The sequence below is a fragment of the Lutjanus erythropterus genome, chromosome 4 (assembly GCF_056507025.1).
Source record: "Lutjanus erythropterus isolate fLutEry1 chromosome 4, fLutEry1.hap2, whole genome shotgun sequence".
Classification (NCBI taxonomy): domain Eukaryota; kingdom Metazoa; phylum Chordata; class Actinopteri; order Lutjaniformes; family Lutjanidae; genus Lutjanus; species Lutjanus erythropterus.
The window spans coordinates 47,369,093-47,382,681 of record NC_139320.1 but is presented as its reverse complement, the minus strand read 5'-3'; the positions used below and the strand labels follow the sequence as shown (position 1 = coordinate 47,382,681).

Below are 13,589 nucleotides of genomic sequence, written 5' to 3'. Positions count from 1 at the left end.
TAATGATTATGAATCCCCACTCTCCAATATTTTCTGACTTCCAGGTTTTTGCCACCATTTGTCTTTATTGCATCTCTAGGGTCAAGGCCTCCTTTTTATGGTTGGTTTTAGGGCTGCAACTAATGATTATTTTCATTATAGATTAATCTGTTGATCATTTTCTTGATGAGTTGGTTAGCTCTTTGTCTTTAAAAAGTCAGGAAATTATTTTAAAAAAAAACTTGATAACTGTTTCCCAAAGTCACTCCATCAGATGTCTTGTTTTGTCTGCAAACCAAAGATATTCAGTTTGCTATGAGAGGACTAGGGTTGGAATTTAACTTGTTAAAGTGTGTACATCTACCATCCCCTGACAGAAAAATGTTCAAATTCACCAGCCGCTCAATAGTAAATCATTATTTTTCTGAAATCTACCAGCCCCCTTCGTACTTTGCCAGCATTTGGCTGGTGGCTGGTGCTAATTTCCATCTGAAGCCTGAGCAGAATCACAGCACAGATTATGGTGCCTCATTTCAGTGCCACACCTGAGCTGTCAACTGACAAAATGACTAATTGATTATCAAAATACTTGCCAATTAATGTAATAGTTGATAGCTAGTCGATTAATCGACTAATCATTGCAGCTTTATTTTGTTTTAATGGGCATAAAAGGTTGGTGAATGGCAGCGTTACAGTAGATATCATCTCTGTGAATCTCACAATGTGTAAGGTGTGTAGCAGTGGATTTTGAATCAGCTCTGAGCTTTGATTAGTGACCACTTTTCCTCTTTGCTGATGCTGTTTACTTTCTGCAAATGTTGCCAAGATTTGCGGGACTGTTTCCCTGGCAAAGTAATTAATATTTCAGTTTACCTGGCTGATTCTATTAGTTACCTCCTATTGCTCTAAAAGCCATCTGACAGATCATTACTCTCAGAAGGTTGATGTAAAATATTTTCTCTCAGAATACCACTTCAGATAATTGATGAGCCAACAGAAAAGAAATTAGTTATCGTTTTGATTAGGCTGTCTATGAATCTTTTGTTGTCATTTGGGCTTTGAGTGATACCTGCACCACCAATGCGGGGATCTCTTTTTTTTTTTTTTTTTTTTTTTTTTACTGCTGGTGTAGTTCTGAATGCAAACAAAAGCATATGAACAGTCTGTCTGTTTCTGTGTTTATGTGTGACTGGCAAGAGAGAGCATGGAAGCATGTGGGCAGGATGGGTTGATACATCACACTGAGAAAGGCAATTAGCTTGGAGCTAATGAGCGATTTAATGACTGCAGCAAAACACCACTGACCGGGGAAATGGAAGGAACCCTGTCCTGAAACCACATATATATGAACATGATGACACAATCAGCCTCAACACTACAGCAGCAGCTTGATGATGAGGGGAACAAATCTTTTACCCTTTTATCTATTCTCTGCAAATAAAGACTCCATGAATCAAGGCTCACCTCAGCTCACAGACACTCTCTCTTTTGCACTTCAGCTCATGATTTATCACTTAGACACTGTGGGCAGACAGGAAGTTAATGGTTCAGTTTTCTTCGTCAGTCATTTGTCTGTCCATCATGATGGTGTTTCTTCCGTCATTTGAGCCTTGGCTCATTTAGCTGTCTGGTTTTCTTTCATTACATTCTATTTAAGCTTATGTCAAACAAGCATAATCAGCAGGGTTTGACATTAATGCTTGCCTGGGGCACGTAAACTCTGTGTTTGGGCAAGTGGAATGCTTCACGTAATTATCCAATCTGGCAAGTTTAAATAAATGTGATGTCTTTATCTGTTTCTCTTCATGTTTGATCACTGTTTCCCCAAAGCCTAGTTTCATGTTCAGCTTTTTTCTACAAGAAAGTGATGCTGATTTAGAATTTTTTATGTATTAATGTAAATGTCGAATGCCATTAAGTCCCATTATATTTGAGTGAAGGCAAACATCTCTATGGCAGATATCGCCAAAACTCTGTAACTCAGACCCCCCAAAAATATGATGGATAAACAGCACTGCAGTCCAGAATAAAAATATGTATTTTTGATTTTGGGATGAACTGTCCCTTTAACACTAATAATAAGGGGTGTTGCTGGCCCATAAAACTGCACAGTCCTACTCCCACTGTGCTTTACATCACAAATACCTTTCAGTATTCTTTGTTACACCCACCAGCTCCCACAACCCATCGTGCCGAACTTGCCTGCCAGCCTTCATTCTGAGTTTTGTGCCAGTTGATTCTATTTCAGTGTGACAGACAACAAATATGATATTACACATCACTGCCAAATAACAGTTTGAGGCTTGTGTCTGTAGCTATGATCCAAGAACAGAAGGCGGTCCAGCCCACTCCGTGACTGTGAGGTGTCCCTCGGTGCCCAGTCTCATTGCGAGACATGCTTATGATGGTATAAGTAGTGCTCCTTTCTATTCGTTAACATTCCTTGTCCATGGCAGTCCCACTCAGGAAGAAAATCACTGACTAATGAGGTTGAGATGAGGTAAAAGTTGGGATTACAGTACTGGTTGAATTCCATCCTGTTTAGCCCACCAGCAGAGAGAGGACCCTGACATTAGCAGGACTGATCTCCAAGTGATTACATCAATATATAACTCGGAGAAATGGTTTGTCCTCTGAGGGATCAGTGGGTCAATAGTTGACCACTAAAGTGACCTGGACAAGGTCCCACAATCAAATTTAGTTGATGGTATTTCTTGTTTGTGCATTGCTCACACTGTCATTTCTCTGCCTGAAACAAAGCTTGAGCTGTTTGCTTTTTGAGGTTTGCAGTGGTCCTCCTGTAATAATCAGCTTGTTTTTTTTAGATTATTAAGGCTTCCCTAAATTCATCATTTTTAATAAACTGGATCTTTGAAACTCCTTTGAGGGCTGCTCAACATCTGTTAGGTGAAAAAAAAATTGTTGGCTCAGCACACATACTTGCCAACAATGCACATGCACATGCAGAGCCTCATGGTATGTTTTCCCTCACTTAAAAAGAAAAGAAAAAGCAATGCAGAGAGGTCAACCCATAAATGTAAGGAAAGATGCACACTCATCCATCTTTCTCTGGAAGTTTACCATGTGATAAAATGGCTGAAAATAAAGAGTTTCCTTTTAATTAAGTGATTAACAAGTGACATGATGGCCTTCAAAAGCCAAAGTAAAAGGTCTCACATCTCACACACTTAGAACAGGTTTTCAGGATTAACATTAATTTAAAAAAATAATTGTGGCCTGACCGTGACATTCAATTTTCAAGATATCTGACTTTTCGAATGTTCATTCATTTTTTTCCCCAGTGCAGTTCATCAAAAAACTTAACAAATATACTTTGGCTTTAATAGAGCACTTCAGCCTCAGAATTCAAATTTCCTTTTACAGTCTTTACAGTCTGTCAAATCAGATATTTTTATAGTCGAGATTTACCAGTAAATCTACCCTGATACCAGTGTAGACTGGTATATCTGAATAGGCTAATATCGGCCGATTATTGAGCCTGATATTTATTGTGCATCCCTAGAAAAAGGCCTGTTGTTTTTCTTGTACCATAATGTGAGCCTCCAGTATAATGTATATTACAATCACCAACATGTAATATTGGTTTCATTAAAAGGATAGTTTTAATTTGCACACTCTGTCCAATTAGAAAAATCCATACAAAATGCTCAGGGGATAATGTGTCTCATCCGAGGATCATGTTTATGAGCACAAGCACGGTGGGAGGTTTTTAAGCACAAGACTAAAAGTACTTGTGTGTTAATTTTGAGATGGTCAAGTTGAGGTCAGATCAAGTCAAGTCAGATTTTCTTCATATAGCCCAATATGATGAGTCACAGTTTACCTTTGGGTACTTTATGGCTTGTACAGTGTGCGACTCCCTCTGCAGGGCTCAACACTAAGGTTTGCCTGCTGCCCGGGGCAAATAAAATGCCATGTTGGGCTAGTAAATTTGGCAACTATTTCACCCAATTGAGCAAGTGGTAAAAAAAGAGCTTCTTTGATTATCAATTAATCATTAAAGTAACTTTTCATGCAAAAATGCTAGAAAATGTTGTTTTCAATCTCTCAAAAATGTAGATTCCCCACTTGTTGCAAATTTAATGTATTATCATATTAAATTGAATATGTTTTGGTTAAATTGAATGGTTTTGGACTGACAAAACAAGACATTTAAAGACATCACCTTGGACTTTTAGAAACTCGGATAGACATTTTTCACAACTTTTTCGTATTTTATAAAAATTGCTGCCCTAGATTAGATGTGACACTTAACTTAAGTCTTTAATCGGCAATAAATAAGCCAGTTTATACAGGGACAAGTAAAAACTGAATATGGGCAAATAGATTTCTGACCCACTTGCTCGCCTGTAGAAGTGAAAAACATCATTTCAAACCCTGCTCCTTATACCTTATAGACCACATGTCAAACTAAAGGCCTGTGGGTCAGATCCGAGCTGGCAAACAACACAGTTTACTCAATACAACTCAGAACTGTGTTATGGAAGTACAGTGACCATTCATAGATTACTGTCCCAGAATGCATCCAGATTTTGTCGTCTGGGCACAGAAGATGAAAGTATACGCTAGATAGCGTCTCAGTATCATGTAGCCATTTCCAGCAGTAGCACTCTAGCGCAGTGGTTGTAGCTAACATTAATGGTAGCAGCCTGGCAAAATGACATCTTTCAGCTTTTAAGTAAATATACATTTTTGATTTGAAACCTTTCTTGAAGGCTACCCAAACTGAAGAAATTTGAAACTTCTCAGTTTCTCCCTTCCTACCGTTCATTTATTATAGGCCTAGTCTTACATTTACAACTGGAAGAAAGAGCCAAAGAAGATGGATTCAACTCCCAGGATGGACATAAACGCAATAGATGTGTATGAAACAGAACGACAAAATCACATGAAATACAGATTTTGATGACTAAATTTCTGTTACTTTTAAAATCTGAAGTATATGTAAAGAGAAGTATGAAGAGAAGATTTAGGTAAAGGAAAAATATTAGTTTTGGTTTGGTGTAAGTAAAGTTCTGATGAGAATCTTTGAGAGACTGTCTCTCTCTTCCTCTAACAGTGTTTGGATACATAAGCCTACTAAGAGCCTCATAGAAACCACACTGAGAATGACAATGAGGATGTGGAGTTGTTGAATGGATGTTGAGCTATGAAATACAATCCCTGCAGTTTTGCTTGTTTGGTTTCCTTTGGTTCTCTGGAGCATTATCCAAATTGATTCCAATTAGAGAATAAACCGCTGAGAGCATTGTTGTTTATGAGCAACTTGAGACACAAATCTGGAGTTACAGCATAAAAGGTCTGTGTGCGTGTGTGTTTGTGTATCTTCCAATATTGTCTGTAGGTCAAAAGCAAGCATTTGACTCTCCCTCTTTGATGTAGCTATGTAGAAGATTAAGCTCCAGGATCTGGGAGGTGGAATCCTCTCTGGGTTATGCTTAGCCTAGACTCCCAGTCATTTATGTATTTAATGCAGATATTAAAGAGAAATTAACACTAACAAAACAAAGACATTTGTAGGGCTGCCCCGTGATGGTTGAAGATTCATATCAACAGTGGGAGACCCCTCAGTTGACTGAGACGCTACAGTGAGAAACATTTATTAAAAGAGTAAGATACATTTTGTTTCATCAGAAACAGCTGATTTCTTGCTCTTGCCAAATTCCCAGACTCCTTTTGCAAAACATCATCATTGTCCACTTCATCCAAACTCAGAAACTAAATAAAACTCACCAAAAACATCTCGGTTCGTCTTGCCATTGTTCCAACAACAAAAATCAAAATAAATCCTTAATTCACAGCATGAAGTAGCGCAGAGTTGGGAGCCTGGGGAGAAGAGGCTCCACAGGTCTGCTGTTTTATGACTGACTGTGTGAAAATCAGAAGTTTTCACATCACAGATGATGAAGAAATTTATTAAAACATGAGTTTTATGTTGCATTCACCTGGATCCAGGCAGACAGTAGACTGCAGACGGAGGACACCTGCTAGACGGAGCGGGAAACACAAACAGATCAGCTCAGTTGAATGGCAGGATGCCAAAATGAAACACACATCATGCTGTGTTGCTATGGTGTCATATTGCTTACAGTCAGTGGAATAAAATACATTAAATAAATTATTTCGTGTATATTATTTATGTAATTATTACAGCAGTATATGTGACCATAAAATGCTGCTTGCTTTAAATATTGTATTGCTAACTTAAATTGTCAAATATTTGTATTGTACAGCCAAATCTGATTCAGCTGAAAAAAATCTGTTATCAGTTTTACCTGTGTTGTTGTACTTGTTCCGGGAATAAATATACATGTTTGAGTGTTTTGTGCCCAGTGACATGTATTCCTCACTGGGGAAACAAAGCACATGAACAACGCAGAAACAACAAGTAACACGTACACACACAGAGGCGTGATCACGCTGATGTTAGTGGGAAGATTCAAATGATGTGATGCTGCCGGGCTGGTTGGTTCGTCTCTATGTGGGAATTGATAAGAGAGAGATGGAGAGAAGAAAAGAAAACAACATGAAATTACATTCATTTCTTTATCCAGCTCAGTGTCACGAGGTAACATTGTTAGAATTCAGGTCATCAGAGTCTATTGTCATTTGTTTATTACCATAACATGTTTTTGCTACACTGCCTCACATCAATAACTAACCTCTCTTTCTCTTTTTCTCCCCTCCTCTCTCTTTCTCCTCCTCTGCTTGTTTATAGCTCGGACCGACTGATGGATGACACAATAAGGTAAGACCTGCTTTCTGTCTTGCCCATATGGGAACGCATATATTTTCATATGCGACAGCTCCCAACCCCCCACCACCCATCCCCTCCCTCGCCTTATTTACTTGCTGAACGTGACTCAAAAACCGCAGCATGCAAAAAAGGACATTAACATGGCCTGGATATATCAAGTCTAACAGGTTCTGTTGAGCTGAGGCCGGACACCTGCAGAAAAATGATCCGTATTCATTGTGCCTCGCTCTTCAGTCGCTACTATATGGAATAACGCCTGAGTGAGGAAATTAATAAGGTACACAAATAAAAAGACTTTGTCACCTTAGCCCTATTCAAACTGCAGTAGAAGAAAATAAAGTAAACTGTAACCTGGATGTATCAAACTAAAAGTCCCCTTCTGACATCTCAATTATTGTCACTTACATAGAAACGACAGTGACTACTGGATAATTTGATCATAATATATTGTTAATTTCCAAGAAATCATGTTTTTGAGTCCTTTTAATATTGTAAAAATTTCGAAATACTTTTGTTTAGCAGCTAATATTACAGAAAAGACAAAAGGCAGGAGAAAAAAATTGATTCCCCTAGATCATTATTCTTTTTTCATGATTCCAGAATTGATTTTCTAATACATATAAATAAACTAGAGCTTGGACCGTTAGCTTGATGCTAAGACAGAATGGGAATTCACATTGACAAACTCACTCACAATCACGGTAATATCTTCTTCATAAACGGATCCTTTTTATTTCACGTTCTTAACATAAACCAACACGTGTGCTTGGACTTTAAGGCATACATTTCCTGTCCTCTGTTAAAACAAACCAGTAGCTGCTGACCTCACATTGTTTACTCAGTCTGTTACTGACTTCAACACTTAACCAGCTACAGCAACCTCAAAGGGTCAAAACTCAAACTCAAAATACAGCTACTACTTGGAAGAGACACTGAGTGCCAGGAGAGGGCAGCATATATTTTTATGTTTTATTTTTCAGTCACTGATGAGCAGGAACGGCTAGATGTAGCACTTGACTTCAAAACATCTATTTTTTATTCATTCAATTGTACATTTTATTTACCACTTTTATATGCAGTGAAAGACAGTTTTCAAGTTCAATTTCATATATGAAGGATCTTTTTTTATCATTATTGTTATTTTCTTGCGGCACCAGCTTGATGAGCAGGAGCAGCTGAAGGTCAAAAAGTATTTTAATTGCTAGTTTTGTGTGCATTATAGCAATAATGCTGCTGAAATAAAACTCAAAGACTGACTGACGTGATGTGCAGAGCTTTTGGAAATATGAAACATGATATACACTCAAAGTTTATGATTTAACTTTTTCCCGCGTCTCTGCAAATACGAGCAGTTTTGATCAGTCAATACATTTAATAGGTTGCAGCTGTAGACGCCCACCGGTTGCTCTGAAACAGTCATGATCCTGTCAGAATTTTGAACAACTTATATCGACCACTGGAATATCGATTCTGAAGTATGATAAACTCAACAGACAGACATTTTGGTGCTGGTAAAATGCTTAATTCAGCCTTTGCAGCTTGATAACTTGTCTGGATGACTGTGGGGGGCCGCTACTTCTGTTGCCGAAATGTGCGCACAGCTTTTAGATGATGTCAGCTGTAAAAGGGTCTATAGAATTGGCACCCAAATATTGTGATTGCATTGAATCAAGAAATAAGTGTATCGTTCCATCCCTATAAGAGAATAGCTTGACAGTTAGCGTCGCTTATTAGAGCTTCAAAAAATTCAGTTTGTTTGATTATTGTGATGAGGACAGAATACCCATAGTTGCTGAATCCATCTAAAATCAATCCAGAATCTGAAAATGTATCAGTTTCCTCCTGGATGCATCTACACAATTCTACAATTAGCTGTGCAGGAAACCAGATTTTTTTCTTGATTAATAGACGTTTCTTCCTCTTTGCTTGTTGACTCCTTTGTAAATATATTGTTTTTAACCTTGATGTTATCAATGAACCTTTCAGTGCCATTGTTTATTGTTTGTTTTGCTTCTTCAGCTGATTATTTTGTGTACATTGAAGCTTTGGAACTTGGTCAGCTGCTGATCACATAATATGGTCTGTGTGTAAAATGAACAGGGCTGTGACTAACCCCTCCCACTTCACTGATTTCCTCCAGGTTTCCTTCATCTTCCCCTGCTCCCTTCTCTCCCTTCAGCCTGCACAAATGACGGACATGTTGCTCAGGATTTACCGTTCCTTTCTGCAGTCTGTTTTCCTCTCATCTTCCTCCCTTGGCCCTCTCCCAGCCATTGCCTTTTTTCCATTTCCAGTCCTTGCATCTTGTAAACTGTGCTTACCCGGGGACTGGCTCGCACAGCGGTCTGATTGGTGGATTTTGTCTTTGAAATGGTGGACGATGCTGAGTGACCCTCCCTCCTTTCTTTCCTTTAACTGCTCATTTTCCCCAACATTAGTTATTTTCCACAGCCCTTTTCTGAGCTTCTGCTCACATTTTCTTTAACCCAACCTTTACCGTTGCATTTGTTCTTTCTCATTTGTGAAGCAAAGATATGTGATACGAGGCACAGGAGTTCAGTCAAGTTCAGTGTTGATTAATATGGCAGCTTTGTTTATGTTGTATGTTAACTAGAGATTTTAATGATCAATCATTGAGTGATTAATAACTGAGAATTTAACCGATTAAAAATGTATAATTCATAATTCCTTTGTGGAATAGAAATGGCAGTAATTGTGCCTCATTTGACATTGTTTTTTCTGAAAGAGCCATTTATTGAATAAGCAAACAAAGTTTGTATTCTATTAATTATTAATGTTTCATTGATTGTTTTGAGACATGACAGGCTTAACAAGGATAGTACAGACAGGTATTGGGTATAGACATTGACTATAGGTGAAGGATAAATGTATATTAGATAGGGAGGAAGGCCGTCTGAATTCCTCTTTGTGGGTGTGAAGGAGCAACAGAGGAGTAGAAAAACCAAAAAAAATTAAAAAAGGAAACAATTAATCAATAGTAAGCAAAAGAAAGGGAACAGGACAAGAGAAGACAGAAGAAATAAAATAAAAAAATAAAAAAAACAAGAAGAGGGAGGGGTGAGTAGTGATGTCGTGCATCCAGTCATTTTGTTTGGTTGTTTTATTGTTACTTTTTTTCCTCTCTGTTTTTCCCTTTTCTCACCTTTTTCCTGCCCCATCCAGCTTTTGCCAGCCTTTCGCTCATACCTTTGGATTCTATATGGGGGGGTTATCCTTTCTTATCTGTCCTCAGGCCGTGAGGAGGAGGCTGGCTGCTGGAGGATGCACCCCATCACTCCATCACCCAGCCTGAACAGCCCCCCGACCCAGTGGGATGGGGGCTGTTCTTGTGAGAAGAATGATTGTTTTTTTTCTTCCCTCCCTCCTCCATCTAATTAGTGGATTGTTCTTTTTTTTTTTTCAAAAAAAAATGTCAACTCTGCGCTTGTCAGTGTGACAAGATACTTTTCGAGGTGTGTCATTAACAGATTACAATTTACATTAGACAACAGATTTGGTTACACCTCAAATATTAACAAAAAAACCCCCATAAATAAAATGGTCTCATCCAGGCTTTCTCAAACTTATTACATCGCGTCCCACCTCAGAAAATATTGAGCTCTCCAAGTACCACTTAAGTGCTTTGCTTCGTTTGGTGCGAGCAGGTTTACTGAACACTTCACTGATGCCTCTTAAGTCACCTGTAGCTCTCGTGCTGGGTTCACTGTCATCCTCTTCATTTTCAACACGGCTGCTCAAAGTATTCACCTCCTGAGCTGCACTGTAAATAAAAACAAAATGCAATAATTTTACAAATCCTTTTCGTCCTATATTCAGTTGAATGCAACACAAAGACAAGATATTTAATGTTCAAACTCATAAACTTCATTGTTTTTGTAAATATAAACTCCTGTGTTTGATGTTCTGTTTTCATTGTCACACTGTCCCAACTTCTTTGGTACTGTAGAATGAAAAACAACTTTTGAAGTTAGCCTTAATGTGTGTGGAGTGTCTTCTCTCAGTGGTGACCTCGAGGACAATTTGGACACAAATTTCCTTGTTTCTGTGCTGCATATAAGAAAGTCCACCTTAAAACAAATGCCGAGGTCTGCTTTCTCACAGAATAAACTGAAAAACTCTCCCTGATATTTTATTTCCCTGTTAAAGGTTTTTTTTGTGCCACATATCTATGGTTTGTGATTTTTCTGTTTTATAAATAAAACTGACTTGACAGGTCACCTGAAACCTAGAGACCACTCCTCCATCCAGGTCACTTTTAAACGGCGATTACTGATCACCTGCAGTGTGTTTGTGTGTGTGAAGGGGAATCTTTACCCTCCAGCTCTGATTCTCATGAGCTGGTTAACACTGAGGTAAAGGCTCGTCGAGCTTGCTGGAGTCAGCAGAGTCTTTCTTCCTGACTGAGGAGAACATGATCCCCAAAACACTGCTCCAGGCCAAGACTGCGGACTGTCAGGAGATGCCATGACCTCACCCACACGCCCCACCCTACACACACGTTCTCTGCCAGCCAAATGAGTAAACAACTGTGGTGATTTCATATCTTGTTTTGAGCTGCCTCCTCTGGGGCTCTGTCCCTCTGGGAAGGGTGGAGTCTGTCCCCTGTGGCCGGTGCTTACTGGTCGTCACCTGCCGTTTAGTAATGCAACTTGGGGTGAAGAAAAAACAAACTATTTTTTGAGCGTATGCACCACACATGAGTTACTATATTTACCTTTCCATGTTGATTTCTTTTATCCAAAGCTCCCACTGTGAAGGGTTCAGTAGCTTCTATTGATTATCGCGTGAAACAGATGCCACTGAAGGCTAACACAGAGCCTGAAACTTTTCCTGCCAACTGCCCAGCTGCACTTTCCTGCTCTGAAAGTTGCTGAGGCCCAAGTTCGAGAGCGAGAGAGGTACAATATCACAGCAACTCTATACCTTCCTCCTACAAGCCTAGTAGACTCGCACACATGCTGTAGGCACCCACATAAAGCTGAAGGAGAATGTGATAGGATTACTCACGTTTCACCCCAGAATGATTTCCTTCCTTATAGTATTGACCTGCACACAGATATGTAGACTTTCAGTATTCATCATTGCACAGAGGATAGGACCGTTCTGTTGAATCTGATATTATGTCAGTATTTAATGACTAACTTTTCTTTAAAGGAAGAAGAAACAACTGCGCTTGAAGCTTCTGTTAATAAAAGATGTTTGTCATACTTACGATGCTGTTTGTTAAAGGTTTATTTTACCAACTGGCCTCGCTGGGGTATGCTGCACATTTCCTGGTCAATATAGAACACTAGGAATTTATTGCTTCAATGCTACATTTACCATCACCATCGATCGGGCATCCACATGAAAGGTGCCAAATTTTTCCTTTTAATTGTAGCTCCGCCACTTATCCTTTAAAATGGACGCTCATTTCTCCCAAAACATCCCCTGCTGGAATTGAGTTTCTAATCATGTGTGGACTCACTGGCAGTCAGGGGCTCTTAGCAGTACTAATGACTTTGACCACATGCAGTATATTGTCACTTCTCAACCAATGTCTCTCTCTGTCTCTTTAGTATTGCCATGGCAACCAAGGAGAACATGACCTCCCAGAGGGGCATGCTGAAATCCATACAGAGCAGGGTCAACACGCTGGCCAGTATCCTTCACGCTGCATGTGTGCATGGTTGTGTGTATATGTGAGTGTGTGTGTGTGTGTGTGTGTGTGAGAGTGGGGAACCAAACAGAAGAACGCACACAGTAGATTGGATGCTGAAGAGTTCCTGGTGTGAAGAACTCTTCTGTGAAGTGGATTTAGAGCATAAAAATTAAATATTAAAAGAGCTGGGTTTTTTTTTTCATGTCTAATCAGGTCTAAAAGTTCAGGAATTTAAATATTTATGATCTTCCTTAACTTTTGACTTCCTTAGACCGTTTCCCGACCATCAACAATCTCATCCAGCGAATCAACCTGCGGAAGAGACGGGACTCTCTCATCCTCGGCACAGTGATCGGCGTCTGCACCATCCTCCTCCTGCTCTATGCTTTTCACTGAACACACCCCGGCCCGGTGAAATCTTTGAAGGAGCAGGACTGATCTGCTTTTTTTTTTTTTTTTTTTTTTTTTTTTTTGTAGCGTGGGGAACCCCCAGGAGACTGAGCTCAGTGATTGGAGGACCCTGGAGGCTCCCGAGCAGAAGGACATTGAGTTGGTCCGGTTCTTGGACGGGAACAAATTTGGCCAACAAGAACTACTTGAACTTGTGTTGAGCAGTGAGACAGATGGAGGGCTGGTGGTTGGTGGTGGCTCTCTGCCAACGAGAGAAGAGGGGGACCAGAAGATTTTAAACAGTTATATTGATAACTCACTTGGAGAGAAACTGAGGAAAGTTTGAAGAAACTGTGAGAACGTGTGATGCATCTTTTTCTTTTTCACAGGTGGAAGGATTTTTAGTTAAATGGTCCTTTTTATTCGGTGGAGTGGGACAGATAGTTCGTTGTGGGCTGTAAAATGTGAATTAATAAATTATTCATATCAGTATGTGCAAAAAAGTGTGTGACACTACTAGATACTGAACATTTAAAACCTTTTATTTTTCAAAATATATAATTTGAACTCTGTTAAAGTGTTTTTGGCTTTCTCATTTCTACGGCACAGCAGGGCTCATAAAAATAATTTTTGAATACATTCCCACATCTCAAAAAATACTGTAGCTGGTCTTTTCTTTTTGATATTTTATATCTCTATTAGCAGAAAATGAGAGAGAGAGAGAAGGATGAGGAATGACCTGAAACAAAGGTGTCAGACTGGATTTGAACCATGGACACT

The 13,589-nt window shown here is 39.2% G+C and overlaps 1 protein-coding gene across 1 annotated transcript in view; it reads left to right on the top strand.

Annotated features, from left to right (window-relative positions):
• gosr1 (golgi SNAP receptor complex member 1) overlaps positions 1-13,386 on the top strand; it is a 32,758-nt gene extending 19,372 nt beyond the window's left edge. Inside the window, exons 7-9 of the mRNA XM_084718159.1 lie at positions 6,719-6,748; positions 12,337-12,419; positions 12,691-13,386. Of these exons, the coding sequence (XP_084574285.1) occupies positions 6,719-6,748; positions 12,337-12,419; positions 12,691-12,815 (238 nt within the window). The 3' untranslated portion in view covers positions 12,816-13,386. The remainder of the gene's footprint in view (positions 1-6,718; positions 6,749-12,336; positions 12,420-12,690) is intronic.
• The last annotated feature ends 203 nt before the right edge of the window (positions 13,387-13,589 follow it).